Source organism: Ascidiella aspersa, chromosome 2 (assembly GCF_963924565.1).
Source record: "Ascidiella aspersa chromosome 2, kaAscAspe10.2, whole genome shotgun sequence".
NCBI classification, from domain to species: Eukaryota; Metazoa; Chordata; class Ascidiacea; order Phlebobranchia; family Ascidiidae; genus Ascidiella; species Ascidiella aspersa.
The window spans coordinates 595,097-616,809 of record NC_139448.1 but is presented as its reverse complement, the minus strand read 5'-3'; the positions used below and the strand labels follow the sequence as shown (position 1 = coordinate 616,809).

General features: G+C 36.8%; 2 protein-coding genes across 4 annotated transcripts in view; both read right to left on the bottom strand.

The window, feature by feature from the left end:
• LOC146162961 (myc box-dependent-interacting protein 1-like) overlaps positions 1-21,713 on the bottom strand; it is a 234,182-nt gene that overhangs the window by 35,881 nt on the left and 176,588 nt on the right. The window lies entirely within an intron of this gene.
• The window catches only part of LOC146162968 (ribonuclease inhibitor-like), a 31,725-nt gene that overhangs the window by 5,530 nt on the left and 4,482 nt on the right, over positions 1-21,713 (bottom strand). The window contains exon 3 of the mRNA XM_083382580.1: positions 5,733-5,888. Coding sequence (XP_083238706.1) covers positions 5,733-5,888 — 156 coding nt within the window. The remainder of the gene's footprint in view (positions 1-5,732; positions 5,889-21,713) is intronic.

The window sequence follows — 21,713 nt, the reverse complement described above, 5'->3', positions numbered from 1 at the left end:
TGTTTAACACTGTTCGCTGTCTGCGATAGTATTCGATGTTGGTGTAACAACGGAATTTTTGTAACTAACGCAATTCCCTTGAAAAGGTAGTCTAACTGTGTTTGTTTAAAGTCGCCTTTTTTATGTAATGATAGTTGCCGCAAAATTATTTTCATATCCAAAGACCACGTGCTTGGTGTGCAATTGACACAACTTATTTTCTCTAAACCGCAGCTTGTATTTAGCTAACTTGACACACTGCTCGGCGCAGATGTGGCATATTTCAACCCGGAAAAACGATATTCGTTTTGCAGGATGCGAAAGACGTGCTTGTAATTTAGCGTGGTCCCTTACATGAAACTAAACTTGGGAAACTGCACTGCTGATAGTCGAATTATGATTCTTCCAAAATCAATCACACATACTTACCGTCTTGGTCTAGTTTCTCGCCTGAAGTAAACGATTGCACACTGAGCTGTTTCGACGCACGTGTTCGCTTTACGTCTTAAAGGTTCGCTTTTGCTGGACGTTTATTGGCTGTGTCTGGTTGTATGAGTCGTTCTCTTTACTATTTTATAACGTCATTCCCGTCACTATTTTATGACGTCATTAGTGATTAAGCAGACAAAAATTAGGGGAATTCCCTAAGTTGAAATTTCGGGATTCCCCTTTTTAAAGACTGTTTCAAAAGACGCCCTGGGATTTCGAAAGTTCGGCGCCTATGGTCTTGCTAATGGAAACCAAAATCAAACGCAAAACGCCGTTTTTCGTTTCTTGTTTGATCGACCGTAAACGCAGGGTATTTTTTCTCTTTCGCCTTTCGTTATTCGTTCGGGTTGGCTGATCAACAAGTGTGTGTTCGACAATTAATAACATCAATCAAGCGGTCGCTGTAATTCATCGGGCCCGCTGCCTCTTTAACAAACTATACAAGAGTCCATTTCAAAAACTTTTTGACTATTTTAACTACGTAACTGCGAAAAATTTTAGCGCTTCGCGCGAATTTTCTTTTTACGTTTTGATGTTGTCTATTGATATAGATTAGCGCTTCTCTATCCTTGCGCCGTGGAAGGCTGCCAAGTGCGTCACGGACAAACGGAAAACATATTCAAAAATATTGGACACATATTTTTTAACATTTCTTTTATTTTCATTTTCGGCAATGTAATAAAAACTTGCAAGAAATTTAAAAAAATGCCGTTTTCCCCCAAAAGAAATCGCGATCGCTTCGCTCGCCAGGTGTACACCTAGTTAAAAAGGTTAAAAACACTGAACTAGATTAACTACTGAAGTGGCGTTTTTGCAGATGTCGCGCTAATCAAATAACACCGGGGAAAAGCGATCTTCGTTTAGTATTGCAGGTGGCGAAAGACGTGCTTTTAATTTAGCGTAGTCCCGTAAATGGATTTACCAAAATCGATCACATATATTTCTCCTGAAGTTAACGATTGCACACTAAGCGGTCTCGCAGCTGGTGTTACGTGCTTAATAAGCACTACAAAATTATCACCGGTTGCTAATTACGCCGACTGTAAATTCGAACTTTCATTATTAATTTAGCGCCTTTGTTCTTAAATGTAGGGCTAGGAATTAGGTTTTCGCATTCCGGGACTTGTATATTAACGTAATATTTTTGTGCGCTCTGGTGTTCGCCGTTAATTGGACTCTAGACATGTTTTTTCCTGCTCTAAACAACGCTGCAAATCTCACGATCATTTATCGCTTGTTTTCCGCCGTGGTTTAACTTCTCACGAAAAGGTCCGCCCAATGTTATCTTTCCACGAAACGGCCGCCCTGTAAGGCAGGCCTGGGGTTTCCGGGAAGCGCGTCGGTTCCCGTGAGAAGGAGTTTTGTTTTAGCGTATATTACGAGCGGCTGACCGCCTACAGCTCAATAGACGTCTGGGTGTAGCCTTGTGAAATCAGGCTGGCAGAATCTTGCCAGCCTTCTGGTGACAAGCATTTTTGGCGAAAATTCTTCGGTTTTTGGTTGCGCCCCTAAACTTAAATGATGTGTTCGCCAAAGGAATGTTCGAACCTTGCCATGTTTTGGCGATAAACAAAATTTGGACATTAAGTCATTAACTAATACATAAGGGACATGTGAAGGTACAACCTTGGGCCTAGGGGTATACGTACATGTCTGCTTTTCTTGCTTTAAAAGTGGTACATAGATAATCTGTTTTCAGGCAAACTTGTGTAAAAACGTGCTGCTCAAAACCAGATTGAAAAGCACGAAAAAATATTCTTTGGATAAATTTTCAATCTATATTGCTCGAAATAATGATATTTATAATAAAATTTAATAGAAATTGTCACAGTCACATAACAACATGCCCCATAGTATGCATATTACCTTTGGGATAGATTTGTTGAAAACAAAGACACATAAACCTTGCAAAACCAGGCTAAAGTACGCGCGAAGCGCGAAAAATTTTTGTATTTGCGTAATTAAACAACCAAAAATATACTTAAGGCTAGGCCTTAGGTGGAGAAGCATAACCTGGTACATCCTTAATATGCTGATGCTAATGTTATACCAGTAAAATTAACAGGAATTGGAAATTCAACTCAATGTAGAAGTACTTGCCAATTCAAAGCAAAACTGCCAACATGTAACAATTGTAGCCTATGATCAAAAGTGTGTACTTTTTTAAATAATAAACAGTCTATAGGCCTTACACTAGCTTTTTCTCACTAAACAATGTGCTTCACACTACCGTAACTTTTTTCAAAATAACACAACAAAATGAATTTCTGCCAATTGTGTTGTGTAATGTTATTACATAATTCCGCTGTTCAAAAATAGATGTGATTAAATATGTTTGGAAACAACCACAAGGTATTTTGTAAATTGGATGTTGAAAAAAACTTATCAAAAAATATTTTTCAAAAAAAAAAAAGTAAAAATATTTTTTTTTCAAATTTTTTTTTTTTACTTAAAATTTTTTTACACCAATTTCTTCGGTTTTCTGGCTGATTCTTGGCCGACATAGTCACCAAGTCGCCAGCATTCTGCCATACTGTTGTGAAATTATCGAGTAAAACTTTAAGTGTCATTATGCTCTGTCTGTCGTTTTTTTGTAAGTAATTGTGTGTGTCTAAGTGTCATTATTGTTTGTGGTGTGGAAATATTCTACTCTTGCAACCAATTCATCTGTACATTGGGTTTTCTTGTTGTGGTCTTTAATATAAGTTCTCTTTGGTAGGTTATCTAATGCCCGAAAATAAGGACTCACTAGCGACTTTACAGAAGGCCTAGGTAATTTTCTAGAATTACTAGTTAAAGTCGTAACACTGGCGCCTGGCAGGATTGTCGGCGACGTACGTGTGACGTTGTGTTTTGAGTCTAAAAGTTTGCTTTTGCTCGACGTTAATTGGCTGTTTCTGATGATTTTTTGTTTTGTTTATGACGTCATTACAATTGCTGATTTATGACGTCATATCTGTCACTATTTTATGACGTCATTAACGTCAGACGAAAAAACGAGGTATTCCCGAAGTTGAAAATTCGGGACCCCCCCGTTTTGGATTTCTGGATGCGCCCCTGGCTCGGATGAATACGACAAGGACAGTGATTGTGACCAAGCTACAATTGACAAATGTTGAAATGAAAAGTGCTCTCATTAGCTCGTGTAGCTCTCATATCAGCTTGTAAATATTGTCAGTGTTATTTTTTCACTAAAGATTGTAAAAAAAATATATTTAAGGAATTGTTTACATTCTTTACATTGATGTTTTATCGCTTTTATCTTCACTTGATTTTTACACTGATGATGGCATGAGTTATTGCTGAAACGTCTGTAAATTGCGAAATGTCGATTTTATCGAATATTATGGCTTTGACATTTTTATTAAAATTACTAAAAAAAAACGTGTATTGTGTTCCAAATGTTTACATTGTTTTAAGCGTAAACTGCTTTATGGTTCATTAATTTGTTTATGCATTCTTGGAAATAAACGAACAGACTTTTATGAAAACTAATGTTTACGTATAGAAACCACAAGACAGGTTAACGATAACCCAAGAAATGACCGCGCTAGGACGGAAATTCGCAGACGGCTTGCCAACAAATTTGGCGAGTGGTATTTCGGCAGGCGGGCGAGTGCTGATTGATAGCCGCTACCCAGACTGGCGAGTGTAAATTTTTGCTTATGAACAACCCTAAAGAACTATACTTTTTTCGCGTCACGAGCGAACTTTTATCCGTTTTAATTAAGTTCAATGAGCAGTTGAGCACCAAAGCGCTATGCATACTTTCGCATGTTGCGCCGCGGTGATTCATGAACTCTATAATAGCAATTTATGTTAAATCACACTATTAATGGCGTTATTGCAAGGAAAGTTCGAATGCTGTAAAACGATGAAGGGGAACATATTGTGGCGATCTATTCTGATCCTAACAAAGGTATACTTGCTGTCGTAGGGCCACAAATATTTAATATTTCCGTTATTTAGCAGTTAAACTTTAACTGGTGGTTTTCATTATCCATCATAGACCTCTCTTGTGACGTTAGGGAACATATTTAATATTTATATTTCTTAAACGTAAATAGGGGGCACAAATAGTTGTTTTATTGTGTAGTTGGTCCTAATACTATAGTATTATAGAGCATCCGGCTTTAAATATTGTTACTTTATATTCAACTGTTACTTCACTGGGCAGTGCTTAAATTGGTCGAAATAAGTTTCGGAATCCTGTGTTCCCATAACTTCGGCAAAGTGAGAACAAAAACATGTTATTTTACTGGCGCGATGGTGGGTAAAGTAGCAAGTTTGGGTTTTAGAAATAAGCTTATTCCTCTTCAAGAATTTTCTGGAATTAAAGTTTTTTATCCCCATATGAATTTTAACAAAAATGGTAGTAATAAATTAATTTTCGATAGGTTAGTCACAGAAATCTTTTAATTAGTTAATTCAGTATTTATAAACTTCACAGCAGTAGGATATTAAAGTTGTTACCCTTGGGCTCACAGCAGTGGATACATATTATTGGCGAATTTGACCCATTGGTTAATTATTATTATTTACTTAGGACGGTCTATTTACTGGTGCGATGGCTTACCTCAGCTGACACTTTGTGGGTGAATCGGTCGACACAAAACACATTTACAATTAAGGGCACTAAAGCGGTGGAGGTAAAGTAGCAATCATAATTATATGCCACACATTTTTCGTTACGTTTGTTTGGCTAAGGTACAGTTTAAATTATTATCTGCATGCTGAAGGTGCAGTAGCTAAAATCAAAATTGTGACATTAAAACAAAATTTTAAGAAATTTCGTTGGAAAGGTAAAGTAGCAAAACGTTTCAATGTTTGATTTAAAGTAACATAGGTGTAGGTACAGTTTAAAATCATTACCCACGTATCAAAGGTGCAGTAGAAAAACACGAATATTTATTATCTTTGATAAAAATTAACAATATAATCATGCCAAATTATAAATTTATTATTTTTGTTAAATTTTCCGAATTTGCTTGTTCGGCAACTGTAGCAAAAAATGGATTTAAACTTTGAATGATTTACCAAATATTTTTATGGTATAAGCTATTTACCCGGCCAATAAAGTTGTTTAAAATAATGTTTAATAACTAATAGGTGTATGTGCACCTAAGATAACCTAAAAAAACACATTTTATTTTTACTTTTTGCTAAATTTTAAATGCAACATTTTTATTAAATTTCACGAACTTGCTTGTCTGGCTACTGTACCTCTGACTGCTTATCGAGAATCAACTTTGAAAACCACCTACTTTGCAATCTTTGTTCTTGATGGCGTCGGTGAGTGGACTGATGTCTGTGATGCCACAAGTGTCCAACCACAACCCCTCCAACTTGTGAACAATCTCCGACAAACTTTTCACTCCGGCGTTTTGGATTTGGTTGTTGTTGAGGACAAGCACCTTCAACTAATTCATAGAAACATAACGTCATGAGTTTAAATATTTCCATTCAATGTTTTGTTGAAATAAATTATTTTGTACAAAAAGCGAAACAAAATCACAAGTGATTTTGGACGAAAATATACAAGTGGCAAAAACATCGCAAAAAGTTTTACTGCTTGTTTCAAGGTGACGTCAGGGAAGGTACAGTTTAAATTATTACCCGCATATGTATTAGATATTTCAATCAATTACCAAATATTTTTAATAATGGAGTAGTTATAAACTTAAGCTATTTCCCCGGCTAAAAAGTAGTTTAAATTAATGTTTAATCACTAATGGGTGAGGGTGTATATGTTCGCAAGCAAGCCAAAAAAACTTTTTACTTTTATTTCGAAAAAAAAAATTCTCTTAAGTTTATACCGAAACAAATTTCAAGTAATTTTGGCCGAAAATTTAAGGTAAAGTAGCAAAACATAGCAATGTTTGATTTACTGCAGAGGTGTGCATGTTAAAGAAAACACAAATGTGGGTGCGCGGCACGTTTTATTGCGGTATCGATATTTTAAGCAGAATGTAAACCGCGGTCACGTTTGAACTCGTAATAATGACTCTTTGTCCCGTTTTAAAAACATCGCCATTGCTGCAGTGGTAAATAATTTAAGTTTATTTTTTAACTTAAACGTTGTTAATTAAAACAAATGTTTAACCCAGTCGTTGACGCCTTTGAAAAGTTTATTGGACTTGTGATGTACCCAGCGATAAAAAAAATATCTTTTTTGTATTTATTTAATTGTTTGTATTCGAAAATTATAAGCAATTACTGCAGTTGTTCGGTAACAATAAGTTTAATTGCAAATGTCTAACAATAATGTTTTTAAGCAGTGTTTTTTAAGATGTTTTGAGGGACCGAAACGCCCCACTGAACAATGCGGTATTTTATCGCATACTATTGCTACAGCCGAGAATTAGCAATTAGTCTACGGAAGAATGTTGTTGCGATCTCTTAAGTTCATAACGGTCAGCCAAGCCAAAGCCTAAAAAATAACAGTCTGTAAATATTTTATATCGCAATTATGTTTAGATACGAAACGAAACCATTGCGGACGCCCTTGGAAAATAGAAACGACCCACTATGGGCGTCACGCAGCACACAACCTCTGGTGCATATGGTTAACTTTGTAAATGGTTTAGTTGTAAATTTACAATTATTTTGTCATTATTTGCGGTTCAGCCATATAACTGAACAAGTCAGCAAAAATTTTGTGTGGAAAAAGTAATTTATGCGCTACTAAAAAGATTTTCTGTTGGAACTGACAGCTTCGTATCAGCCACAGCGATTGCAAGCTTCCCAAGATGGCCTTCGTTTGACAAAGTAGAAATTAAAAGTAATTGATTATGGAATAACTACAGTTTTTAGTTTTGATTATTTCTCATATTTTGCAGTATTTGGACATAAAGAAGTGCAAATGATCTGTACACACTATTCCACATTGCTCGTAAGCGCTGGAATAGATAGTGTTAGCGTGGCAGAAAAATAGCATCTGCTAAAGATGCATTTATGCAGACGGTATCAGCGTCAATCTAAAAATATAATCTATTTTAGTAATTGCAGTATTTTATTTAGATTCAAGGAATCGGTCGCGAAACTATCTTGGGATGAGGTTGGTCGTTCATTTGGTGACGATTACAGCAACATTTTTGTTCTTATTGATTTACTGCTTTGTTTGCCGGCTAGTTCTTCCGAAAACGAGCGTGGATTCAGCAACATGAAATTGACGAAAACTTGTTTGAGGAACCGTCTAGCCCAGTGGTTCTCAAAAGGAGCCACTTGGCTCACTTTGGGGGAATTTAAAATTTTTGGGAGGAAAACTATAAGACTTAAATTAAAGTATACGTGAAGACTAATGCTGCTTTAACTGTGACGCCATAAGGAGTCTGTCTGGTTTACAATATCTATATTGTTTTGTCACAGTAAGTAAAGTCTAGTAGCACCAGGGTTCGGACCCCCCTTTTCGGAAGTGACATTAACGTTTTTTGTTCGTTTTTGTCAGGGTTTACCTCTCCGTCCGAAGCTGCGTGTTTTTTTTCAGTGTAATTGGGTCACACGTCTTGCTCATAGGCGCCGAACGTGGGTGTGCAGAGCGTTTTTTGACGCCCTGGATTTCTTGCAGGGTGTCAAAACGCCCTGAAATTCGACCAGGTTTCATGTGCAATTAGTTTGCAACTCCATCTCTGTAAACACTATATTACAGCTAGCGCAATGTACACCGCTAGTAGCACAATCGTGGTTCACTAACAGTATGCGCGACTTTCCTGAATTACATGGGGAGAAGTACCATCTGTAAAAGTGTTCGTTCGCACGTATTAATAAACTGAAGCGCTGAAAGTACGAAATACCAGGTCGCGCTAACGTAGGTCAAGCTTAAGCTGATGCGAAATTTATGTTTAGTGAAAAATCTTCTGTGATCAAAGATGCGTCAAGCCAATTACTGAGGCTAAAATATACAAGTGTTAACCTATTTCCTAAATTTTAAACGCCGAATAACACACAATGCTTCGTCTAGAGCAGGGGTTCCCAACCTGTGGTACGTGAAGGTTGTCAGGTGGTACGCGAGTAGTTTTTCGTTTTTAAAAACCTGGATTCACAACTTTTATATTTTGTTTATTTGTTGTTTTACAAAAAAAATCCTGAAGCCTATTCATTGTTACGTAACTATCCCCGTTGTTTTGTACCATTATACGATCTTCCAAATACAGGTCATGTCAATAAGTAGCACAGTTGCTTTAAAAAGCCATACAACGCTGTGGGACAGTGGGTCCTAGGGGGCGCCAAGCAATTCTTAGGTAGGCGCAAGGTCTACCTTCCAGTTTTTAACTTTTTATACTGATTTATTCAGTTCCATGTTGCGATAGGTATTAAATATGCTTGTATGCCGCCCTATGCATAACATCAAAATTACACGTTTAGAAAAGAAACTGAGAAAAAATCGACTTGCGAACTTCGAGGCTGCTTATGTTTAATATAGTTTCTCGAATTTTGGGAGAATATTTGCTACTTATTACCGCCTATTGGACTGTGTTTAGTCAGCCTATTTGGCTGTGTTTAGTCAGCCTATTTGGCTGTGTTTAGTCAGAACTGTGTTTAGTCAGCCTATTTGGCCGTGTTTAGTCAGAACTGTGTTTAGTCAGCCTATTGGGCTGTGTTTAGTCAGAACTGTGTTTAGTCACCCTATTTGGCTGTGTTTAGTCAGAACAGTATGATATAGTTGAAGAAGAACCACCTTCTCCACAAACTGTGTTTTGTCAATTTTAACAACAAAACTACGTAAACATTTAGCGTTTCGCGCGAACTACGAATTACTTCTTTTTGCGCAACACTAATTGGGGGGAAGTCAGACATTTTTGCGCCAATTTTGAATGTTATTTGCAGTAAATAGCCTTCGCATTGTGTGTCATAACACTTTTTAAATCACGATTACTGCAATATGTCTGTCAAAATCAGCTCGATGTAAACCAATATATCGAGCACGAGCAACTTTTGTGTGTCTCCCAAATTAAAGTTTAGCCAATACAAACCAAATGAACGCAATTTATTTCGCTCTTCGCGCCACGAAGAGTTAACTTTTACAGAAAAAACACGGGACAATTACCAAAGGGGCGCAGCAGAAAAATAGTTAAGAACCACTGTTCTAAAAAAAGTGGTACGCGTGGCAGTACAGAGTGCCCCAAGTGGTACGAGATCGTAAAAAGGTTGGGAACCCCTGGTCTAGAGTCATAATTCCTAGTGTTCAATATGCTGAGACGTTTGGTCACTCAAATCGATAAATAGACGTAATATTCCGAACAAAGCTTTTCAACGCCAAACTTATATAAAAATAAAAAAAACACTGCTTGTGTGGTCGACCGTAAACACGGAATGCTTTTTTTTCTTTCACCTTTCGTTCAGGTTGGCTGATTAGCAAAAATGTATTCCACAATTGACCACCCTAAGTTTAGCCTTTTTTCTCTTTTCTCGCTAAAAACGTCGAGTTAGGGTACTGTTTAACACTGTTCGCTGTCTGCGATAGTATTCGATGTTGGTGTAACAACGGAATTTTGTAACTAACGCAATTCCCTTGAAAAGGTAGTCTAACTGTGTTTGTTTAAAGTCGCCTGTTTTATGTGATGATAGTTGCCGCAAAATTATTTTCAAATCCAAAGACCACGTGCTTGGTGTGCAATTGACACAACTTATTTTCTCTAAACCGCAGCTTGTATTTAGCTAACTTGACACACTGCTCGGCGCAGATGTGGCATATTTCAACCCGGAAAAACGATATTCGTTTTGCAGGATGCGAAAGACGTGCTTGTAATTTAGCGTGGTCCCTTACATGAAACTAAACTTGGGAAACTGCACTGCTGATAGTCGAATTATGATTCTTCCCAAATCAATCACACATACTTACCGTCTTGGTCTAGTTTCTCGCCTGAAGTAAACGATTGCACACTGAGCTGTTTCGACGCACGTGTTCGCTTTACGTCTTAAAGGTTCGCTTTTGCTGGACGTTTATTGGCTGGTTGTATGAGTCGTTCTCTTTACTATTTTATAACGTCATTCCCGTCACTATTTTATGACGTCATTAGTGATTAAGCAGACAAAAATTAGGGGAATTCCCTAAGTTGAAATTTCGGAATTCCCCTTTTCAAAGACTGTTTCAAAAGACGCCCTGGGATTTCGAAAGTTCGGCGCCTATGGTCTTGCTAATGGAAACCAAAATCAAACGCAGAACGCCGTTTTCCGTTTCTTGTTTGATCGACCGTAAACGCAGGATATTTATTTGTCTTTCGCCTTTCGTTATTCGTTCGGGTTGGCTAATCAACAAGTGTGTGTTCGACAATTAATAACATCAATCAAGCGGTCGCTGTAATTCATCGGGCCCGCTGCCTCTTTAACAAACTATACACGAGTCCATTTTAAATACTTTTTGACTATTTTAACTACGTAAGTGCGAAAAATTTTAGCGCTTCGCGCGAATTTTCTTTTTACGTTTTGATGTTGTCTATTGATATAGATTAGCGCTTCTCTATCCTTGCGCCGTGGAAGGCTGCCAAGTGCGTCGCGGACAAACGGAAAACGTATTCAAAAATATTGGACACATATTTTTTAACATTTCTTTTATTTTTATTTTCGACAATGTAATAAAAACTTGCAAGAAATTTTAAAAAATGCCGCTTTCCCCCAAAAAAAATCGCGATCGCTTCGCTCGCCAGGTCTACACCTAGTTTAAAAGGTTAAAAACACTGAACTAGATTAACTATTGAAGTGGCGTTTTTGCAGACGTCGCGCTAATCAAATAACACCGGGGAAAAGCGATCTTCGTTTAGTATTGCAGGTGGCGAAAGACGTGCTTTTAATTTAGCGTAGTCCCGTAAATAGATTTACCAAAATCGATCACATATATTTCTCCTGAAGTTAACGATTGCACACTAAGCGGTCTCGCACCTGGTGTTACGTGCTTAATTAGCACTACAAAATTATCACCGGTTGCTAATTACGCCGACTGTAAATTCTAATATTCGTTATTAATTTAGCGCCTTTGTTCTTAAATGTAGGGCTAGGAATTAGGTTTTCGCATTCCGGGACATGTATAATGACGTAATATTTTTGTGCGCTCTGGTGTTCGCCGTTAATTGGACTCTAGACATGTTTTTTCCTGCTCTAAACAACGCTGCAAATCTCACGATCATTTATCGCTTGTTTTCCGCCGCAGTTTAACTTCTCACTAAAAGGTCCGCCCAATGTTATCTTTCCACGAAACGGACGCCCTGTAAGGCAGGCCTAGGGTTTCCGGGAGCGCGTCGGTTCCCGTAAAAAGGAGTTTTGTTTTAGCGTATATTACGAGCGGCTGACCGCCTACAGCTCGATAGACGTCTGGGTGTAGCCTTGTGAAATCAGGCTGGCAGAATCTTGCCAGCCTTCTGGTGACAAGCATTTTTGGCGAAAATTCTTCGGTTTTTGGTTGCGCCCCTAAACTTAAATGATGTGTTCGCCTAAGGAATGTTTGAACCTTGCCATGTTTTGGCGATAAACAAGGCTATTAAGTAAATTGGACAACAAAACGTAGCGCCGAAGGCGCGAAAATTTTTGGACATTAAGTCATTAACTAATACATAAGGGACATGTGAAGGTACAACCTGGGGCCTAGGGGTGTACGTACATGTCTGCTTTTCTTGCTCTAAAAGAATAACATAGATAGCTGTTTTCAGGCAAACTTGTGTGAAAACGTGCTGCTCAAAACCAGATTGAAAAGCACGAAAAAATATTCTTTGGATAAATTTTCAATCTATATTGCTCGAAATAATGATATTTATAAGCGGCTGACTTTGATGACCTAACGGTCTTTCGCTGCTCCCTGGGAATCTACTTCCCTAACAATAAACATATCTATCTATCTATAATAAAATTTAATAGAAATTGTCACAGTCACATAACAACATGCCCCATAGTATGCATATTACCTTTGGGATAGATTTGTTGAAAACAAAGACACATAAACCTTGCAAAACCAGGCTAAAGTACGCGCGAAGTGCGAAAAATTTTTGTATTTGCGTAATTAAACAACCAAAAATATACTTAGGGCTAGGCCTTAGGTGGAGAAGCATAACCTGGTACATCCTTAATATGCTGATGCTAATGTTATACCAGTAAAATTAACAGGAATTGGAAATTCAACTCAATATAGAAATACTTGCCAATTCAAAGCAAAACTGCCAACATGTAACAATTGTATGATCAAAAGTGTGTACTTTTTAAAATAATAAACAGTCTATATGCCTTACACTAGCTTTTTCTCACTAAACAATGTGCTTCACACTACCGTAACTTTTTTCAAAATAACACAACAAAATGAATTTCTGCCAATTGTGTTGTGTAATGTTATTACATAATTCCGCTGTTCAAAAATAGATGTGATTAAATATGTTTGGAAACAACCACAAGGTATTTTGTAAATTGGATGTTGAAACAAAAAAATATTTTTTTTTAAATTTTTTTTACTTAAAATTTTTTTACACCAATTTCTTTGGTTTGCTGGCTGATTCTTCGGCCGACATAGTCGCCAAGTCGCCAGCATTCTGCAATACTGTTGTGAAATTATCGAGTAAAACTTTAAGCGTCATTATGCTCTGTCTGTCGGTTTTTTGTAAGTAATTGTGTGTGTCTAAGTGTCATTATTGTTTGTGGTGTGGTAATATTCTACTCTTGCAACCAATACATCTGTACATTGGGTTTTCTTGTTGTGGTCTTTAATATAAGTTCTCTTTGGTAGGTTATCTAATGCCCGAAAATAAGGACTCACAGCGACTTTACAGGAGGCCTAGGTAATTTTCTAGAATTACTAGTTAAAGTCGTAACACTGGCGCCTGGCAGGATTGTCGGCGACGTACGTGTGACGTTGTGTTTTGCGTCTAAAAGTTTGCTTTTGCTGGACGTTAATTGGCTGTTTCTGATGATTTTTTCATTGTTTATGACGTCATTACCATCGCTATTTTATGACGTCATATCTGTCACTATTTTATGACGTTATTAACGTCAGACGAAAAAACGAGGAATTCCCGAAGTTGAAAATTCGGGACCCCCCCGCTTTGGATTTCTGGATACGCCCCTGGCTCGGATGAATACGACAAGGACAGTGATTGTGACCAAGCTACAATTGACAAATGTTGAAATGAAAAGTGCTCTCATTAGCTCGTGTAGCTCTCATATCAGCTTGTTAATATTGTCAGTGTTATTTTTTCACTAAAGATTGTAGAAAAAATATATTTAAGAAATTGTTTACATTCTTTACAGTGATGTTTTATCGCTTTTATCTTCACTTGATTTTTACACTGATGATCGCATGAGCTGAAACGTCTGTAAATTGCGAAATGTCGATTTTATCGAATATTATGACTTTGACATTTTTATTAAAATTACTAAAAAAACCGTGTATTGTGTTCCAAATGTTTACATTGTTTTAAGCGTAAACTGCTTTATGGGTCATTAATTTGTTTATTCATGCTTGGAAATAAACGAACAGACTTTTATGAAAACTAATGTTTACGTATAGAAACCATAAGGCAGGTTAACGATAACCCAAGAAATGACCGCGCTAGGACGGAAATTTGCAGACGGCTTGCCAACAAATTTGGCGAGTGCTGATTGTTAGCCACTCTCCCTTAACTTTAATGAGCACCAAAGCGCTATGCATACTTTCGTATGTTGCGCCGCGGTGATTCATGAACTCTATAATAGCAATTTATGTTAAATCACACTATTAATGGCGTTATTGCAAGGAAAATTTGAATGGTGTAAAACGATGAAGGGAAACATATTGTGGCGATCTATTCTGATCCTAACAAAGGTATACTTGCTGTCGTAGGGCCACAAATATTTAATATTGCCGTCATTTAGCAGTTAAACTTTGACTGGTGGTTTTCATTATGACATCATAGACCTCTCTTATGACGTTAGGGAACATATTTTATATTTATATTTCTTAAACGTGAATAGGGGGCACAAAGTGTTGTTTTATTGTTGTTGGTCTTAATACTATAGTATTATAGAGCATCCAGCTTTAAATATTGTTACTTTATAGATCTTATTGTGTGTTTCCACTCTTACTTCACTGGGAAGTGATTACATGTTATTTTATTGGTGCGATGGTGGGTAAAGTAGCAAGTTTGGGTATAAAAAATAACTTTATTTCTCTTCAAGAATTTTCTGTAATTGAACACATTTTTTATTCCAATTTCCATATAAATTAACAACTCAAACTTGTACTAATAGGTACGAAATAACTTTGATAGGTTAGTTCGGTGGTTCTCAACCTTTTATGCTTCGTGGCCCCCTTTGAAAGGCTCTCAACCCTCGTGGCCCCTGCTTAAAAATAACTAGCATTGTATTTACTGGTTTTACTTCTCCACGTTAATAACAAATATAGCCATTAACCAACGAATAAAGGCACTTAGTTGGAAAAAAATTTAATAAATCAGTTATTTTAATTTAAGTTAACTAATTAGTCATTACAAAGCTGGTTCCTGCCAAGGTATTTTTTTATATTTGGCTCTATTTTGTACTCAGCCAAGCGAATGATTTATGGATGTTTTACTTTTTTTACATGCATAACCTAGCTGAATGTTAGGTCTCGACCAACGGCATTTGACCGACAATTAATATTATCGGCAAGTAATTGGCCGCCCGAAAAAACGCTGACGCCGCACTACATGGCTACATATAAAGCAGCACAGTTAATGTTTCGCCACAGCGACAGGCCTTTATCTAAACTTGCCACCCACGTACGTAGGATAAGGCGTAACTTTCTGCGATAAACAAATAAATATTAACCGATATTCTACTTTAAACATCCTTATACTGACGGGTCAAAAAACGTGTCTGAAAAATGAGTTACAAAACGTTACAAGAAAGTTTTACAGTCATAATAACTGGCAATTGATAAAAGTGGTGACATTTTGGTTTTGCAATACCTAGCTAGAGAGTTGTGCCCGTAGCCAGCCTAAAATGTTTTATGTGGTCAAATATTTTGAACTAGTGAGAGTATTTGGTTTGGTGCACCGCCTATCGATGCAGAAAAAAACAAGACACGCTGAGTAGGTAAAAGTTGAGGCTGAAGCTGATACCTCACAGCGATAAATCGACTGTATATAAAACATAAACAAATAACTATTTACTACGAATCCGTAATGACACTACGATTAAAATTCCATTATTCGCTTCCCGCCAGCGAGGCTCGTTACAACTTGATCGCTTTTTCCAGTCCAGTGTATCAACTGCCGTATCGAACACAAATAAATATGAAAGCTCAAACCGTTTCGAGCAGCAACTGACTGAGTTTTAGCGCAATACTCAAAACCATTCACATAGCAGAAACAAAATGACTAAAAATATTAAAGCTACATTACTAAAAGTACAGCAAACATAATAACTATGTTGTCTGTGACGTAACAGTGCATGACAATTGAAGGTGTGGCGTGCCTGTGATTGTTGTGGAACTGTTAATAAACGCTACCAACAAATTAATTATTAGGAGTACAATATTTATCTTTTTCGGGGGGAGGGTTTTAGGTCTTTTTTCTTGTCCCCTGTTACCCCCCTGGCTACGCCTATGCCCGTGGCCCCCCAATTACCGCTCCGTGGCCGAAAACCCTGGGTTAGTTACAGAAATATTTTAATTAGTTAATGCAGTATTTATAAACTTCGCAGCATTAAGATATTAAAGTTGTTACTCTTGGGCTACACGGCAGTGGATACATATTATTGGTGAATTTGACCCATTGGTTAATTATTGTTATTGCTTTTTGGGTTTAAAAAAAAAAAAAAAAAAATGAAAAAATGTGATTTATTTTAAAAGAATTGGATTAAAACTAAAACATAGGCCAAAAAACTGATTTATTTAAAGGATTAAAAGCCGCCCTGTTCATGAATACTTTGTTGCTTACTTTGTTGCCCAATTTTAACATTCTTTGCAATAAAGAAACAGAACTTTTATTTACACTGATGATGGCATGAGTTATTGCTGAAACGTCTGTAAATTGCGAAATGTCGATTTTATCGAATATTATGGCCTTGACATTTTTGTTAAAATTACTAAAAAAAAACGTGTATTGTGTTCCAAATGTTTACATTGTTTCAAGCGTGAACTGCTTTATGGTTCATTAATTTGTTTATCCATGCTTGGAAATAAACGAACAGACTTTTATGAAAACTAATGTTTACGCATAGAAACCATAAGACAGGTTAACGATAACCCAAGAAATGACCGCGCTAGGACGGAAGTTTGCAGACGGCTTGCCAACAAATTTGGCGAGTGGTATTTCGGCAGGTGGGCGAGTGCTGATTGTTAGCCGCTACCCAGACTGGCGAGTGTAAATTTTTGCTCATGAACAACCCTAAAGAACTATACTTTTTTCGCGTCACGAGCGAACTTTTATCCGTTTTAATTAAGTTCAATGAGCAGTTGAGCACTAAAGCGCTATGCATACTTTCGCATGTTGCGCCGCGGTGATTCAAAAATGCTACAATTGCAATTTCAGTCAAATTACACTATTAATGGCGTTATTTCAAGCAAAATTCGAATCGCTTCTTATACGTCACGTCCATAGGCGCCGAACTTTTAAAATTCCAGGGCGTTTTTTTAAATCAGTGCGAAATTCTTACAAAACAAAACGTAACTTGGGAAAGTGATTTAGCGCTTTCGCGTGTTAGCTGAATCGTACAAAAGAGCGGGGAAACGGATTGATCTACATCAGTGTTTCCCAACCTTTTTTACACTAGTGCCCCTTGCGCTCCATATTGTTTCATATCGCCCCCCCCCCTCATCTTGCTTTACAGTAAAGTATTATTTCAATCGTTTTCTAACATTATACTGTCTGTACTTTTGTTTCGATGAGCTGTCAGTCATGTTTTAGGTTGACTAACATGCATTCACTATAGCAATTTACGTGAGCATGTGTATAAATTGAACTAAATTAATGGCGTAACTTAAAAAATAAGGCATGTAGGTAACAGGACAAGAGGACACAAAATTTACATACAACAATATTTCAGGGAGTCGAACCGGTACCAAACCGGAACTTTATGAACCGATCGATTTTTTCCGAACCGTAACCGGTTTTTATAAGATTTAAGGAGCTGAACGGGAACTGAACCAAACAGTTTAAAAGAACATAAACCTTAGCCGAACCCGGACCTGTAAGCACTCCAGCATGACGTAACAACTTGTATTTTACAGAGTCAAGTTACGCCATGTTCGAAATTTTATGAAAAAAATATAAATATTGATTAAATAAAAGGCTGATTTTTTATTTTTTAAATATTTCAATATTGAGTTTGCTGTTTTTTATACGTAACTTAGATTAAATGACTTACAATTCAAAGATTATTCTCTACATTTATTGAACCACATTTTTAGATTTAACGCAAATTATATTGGATCCGAACCGGAACTTTATGAACCGGTTTTGAAATAACGATGGTCGAACCGGAGCTGAACCGGAACTTTAAAATTGCTCGAAACCGAAACCGGAACTGAACCAGATTCCGAAAAAATCCTTAAACCCAAACCGAACCTGAACCGGAAAATTCAAACGGTTCGACTCCCTGCAATAATTGCGTTAAGCTTTAAACACACTGGTGAATACTTCTTTGCGCTATTGCAATAAAAATGGCTGACAATTCAACATATAGTTTCATAATGCAATCCAGCTTGGCGCTAGCTGAACATGAAAGATTAATTCCTACTGGACATACATTATTTCACAAGGTTATGTTATTATCACGAAAAATTCAACTTTCTGCACCAAGACTTAAATCAGGGGTCGGCAACCTTTTCTAGTCGCGGGCAAAACCAAACTCAGAAAGATCTTTGCGGGCCGCACAAAATGTTAACTGAGAATTGTGTGATTGAAATGTTAGAACAACTGTGAATCACGCGGGCCTCGGATATTTTTGCGCTTAAAAACGTGTTTAATTACATTTAAGTGGCAGTAAAGTGTTGGCGCAAAGCGAGAAAAAAGCGTTTGTTTGGTTTTAAATTCGAGTCCACATCATCCATACTACTAATGTTAGTGTAATAAAACTACTTTGAGGAAACGCGACAACCTTTATAGTTTATCTAGTTGAGTGTTTGTTAACCTTTTTAAGTCCGGGCGCACCTGGCGAGCGAAGTGTGCGTGATTTTTTTGGTACCGGAATTTCTTTTAAATTTCTTTACAGTTTTTGTTACATTGCCGAAAAAAAAAAAAAAAAAATGTTAAAAAATATATGTATACCATTTTTGAATACGTTTTCCGTTTGTCCGCGACGCCCTTGACAGCCTTCCACGGCGCAACGGTAAAGAAGCGCTGATATATGACAGCATCAAAACGTAAACAAACCGGAGGTAGAAAATAAAGCACATTGAAATTTTTCGCACTTGCATATTTAAAATAGTCAAAAAGTATTTAAAATGGACTGTGTCTAGTTTGTCAAAGAGGCGGTGGGTCGAATGCCCACAAAGGGGCGGTATCGCCCACGTTGGGAACTTCTGATCTACATGAAGCACATGATGCGCGTCAAGTACAAAATGGCGGAAACCCAGCGAAGTTTAATCCATGTTAACCGTGAACTCCTTATAGGCACTCAGCCAAGCGAAATGATTTATGGATTTTTTACTTTTTTTACATGCATAACCTTGCTGAATATTAGGTCTCGACCAACGGCATTTGACCGACAATTAATATTATCGGCAAGTAATTGGCCGCCCGAAAAAACGCTGACGCCGCACTACATGGCATATATAAAGCAGCACAGTTAATGTTTCGCCACAGCGACAGGCCTTTATCTAAACTTGCCACCCACGTTCGTAGGATAAGGCGTAACTTTCTGCGATAAACAAATAAAAATTAACCGATATTCTACTTTAAACATCCCTATACTGACGGTTCAAAAAACGTGTCTGAAAAATGAGTTACAAAACGTTACAAGAAAGTTTTACAGTCATAATAACTGGCAATTGATAAAAGTGGTGACATTTTGGTTTTGCAATACCTAGCTAGAGAGTTGTGCCTGTAGCCAGCCTAAAATGTTTTGTGTGGTGAAATATTTTGAACTAGTGAGAGTATTTGGTTTGGTGCACCGCCTATCGATGCAGAAAAAAACAAGACACGCTGAGTAGGTAATAAGTTGAGGCTGAAGCTGATACCTCACTGCGATAAATCGACTGTATATAAAACATAAACAAATAACTATTTACTACGAATCCGTAATGACACTACGATTAAAAGTCCATTATTCGCTTCCCGCCAGCGAGGCTCGTTACAACTTGATCGCTTTTTCCAGTCCAGTGTATCAACTGCCGTATCGAAGACAAATAAATATGAAAGCTCAAACCGTTTCGAGCAGCAACTGACTGAGTTTTAGCGCAATACTCAAAAACTATTCAGATAGCAGAAACCAAAATAACTAAAAATATTAAAGCTACATTACTAAAAGTACAGCAAACATAATAACTATATCGTCTGTGACGTAACAGTCTATGACAATTGAAGGTGTGGCGTGCCTGTGATTGTTGTGGAACTGTTCATAAATGCTACCAACAAATTAATTATTAGGAGTACAATATTTATATTTTTCGGGGGGAGGGTTTTAGGTCTTTTTTCTTGGCCCCTGTCACCCCCTGGCTACGCCTATGCCCGTGGCCCCCCAATTACCGCTCCGCGACCGAAAACCCTGGGTTAGTTACAAAAATATTTGAATTATTTAATGCAGTAGTTATAAACTTCACAGCATTAAGATATTAAAGTTGTTACCCTTGGGCTCACGGCAGTGGATACATATTCATATTATTGGTGAATTTGACCCATTGGTTAATTATTATTATTTACTTAGGACGGTCTATTTATTTAGTGAGATGGTTTACCACAGCTGACACTTTGTGGGTGAATCTGTCGACACAAAACACATTTACAATTAAGGGCACTAAAGCTGTGGAGGTAAAGTAGCAAACATAATAACATGCCACACATTTTTGGTCACGTTTGTTTGGCTAAGGTACAGTTTAAATTATTATCTGCATGCTGAAGGTGCAGTAGCTAAAGTCAGAAATACAACATTAAAAAAATAAAACAAAAAAATTTTTAAGAAATTTCGTTGGAAAGGTAAAGTAGCAAAACGTTTCAATGTTTGATTTAATGTGACATAGGTGTAGGTACAGTTTAAAATCATTACCCACGTATCAAAGGTGCAGTAGCAAAACACGACTATATACAATCTTTGATAAAAATTAACAATATAATCATGCCAAATTATAAATTTATTATTTTTAGTAAATTTTACAAATTTGCTTGTTCGGCAACTGTAGCAAAAATGGATTTAATCTTTGAATGAATTAACAAATATTTTTATGGAATAAGCTATTAACTCGGCTAATAAAGTTGTTTAAAATAATGTTTAATAACTAATGGGTGTATGTGCACCTAAGATAACCTACAAAAAACACATTTTCTTTTACTTTTTGCTAAATTTTAAATGGAACATTTTCTGTTAAATTTCATGAACTTGATTGTTTGGCTACTGTACCTGTGACTGCTTATAGAGAATCCAACTTTAAAAACAACCTACTTTGCAATCTTTCTTCTTGATGGCGTCGGTGAGTGGACTGATGTCTGTGATGCCACAACGCACCAACTTCAACTCCTCCAACTTGTGAACAATCTCCGACAAACTTTTCACTCCGGCGTTTTGGATTCGGTTGAGGCTGAGGTTAAGCTCCTTCAACTAATTCATAGAAACATAACGTCGTGAGTTTAAATATTTCTCTTCAATGTTTCGTTGAAATAAATTATTTTGTACAAAAAGCGAAACAAAATCTCAAGTAATTTTGGACGAAAATATACAAGTAGCAAAAACACCGCAAAAAGTTTTATTGTTTGTTTTAAGGTGACGTCAGGGAAGGTACAGTTTAAATTATTACCCGCATATGTATTAGATATTTGAATCAATTACCAAATATTTTTAATAATGCAGTAGTTATAAACTTAAGCTATTTCCCCGGCTAAAAAGTAGTTTAAAGTAATGTTTAATCACTAATGGTTGAGGGTGTATATGTTCGCAAGCAAGCCAAAAAAATATTTTTACTTTTTATTCCAAAAAAAAATTCTCTTAAGTTTATACCGAAACAAATTTCAAGTAATTTTGGCCGAAAATTTAAGGTAAAGTAGCAAAACATAGCAATGTTTGATTTACTGCAGAGGTGTGCATGTTAAAGAAAACACAAGTGTGGGCGGCCGTACGTTGATACAAATTTTGTCAACTCAATAAAAGTTGGTTTGTGA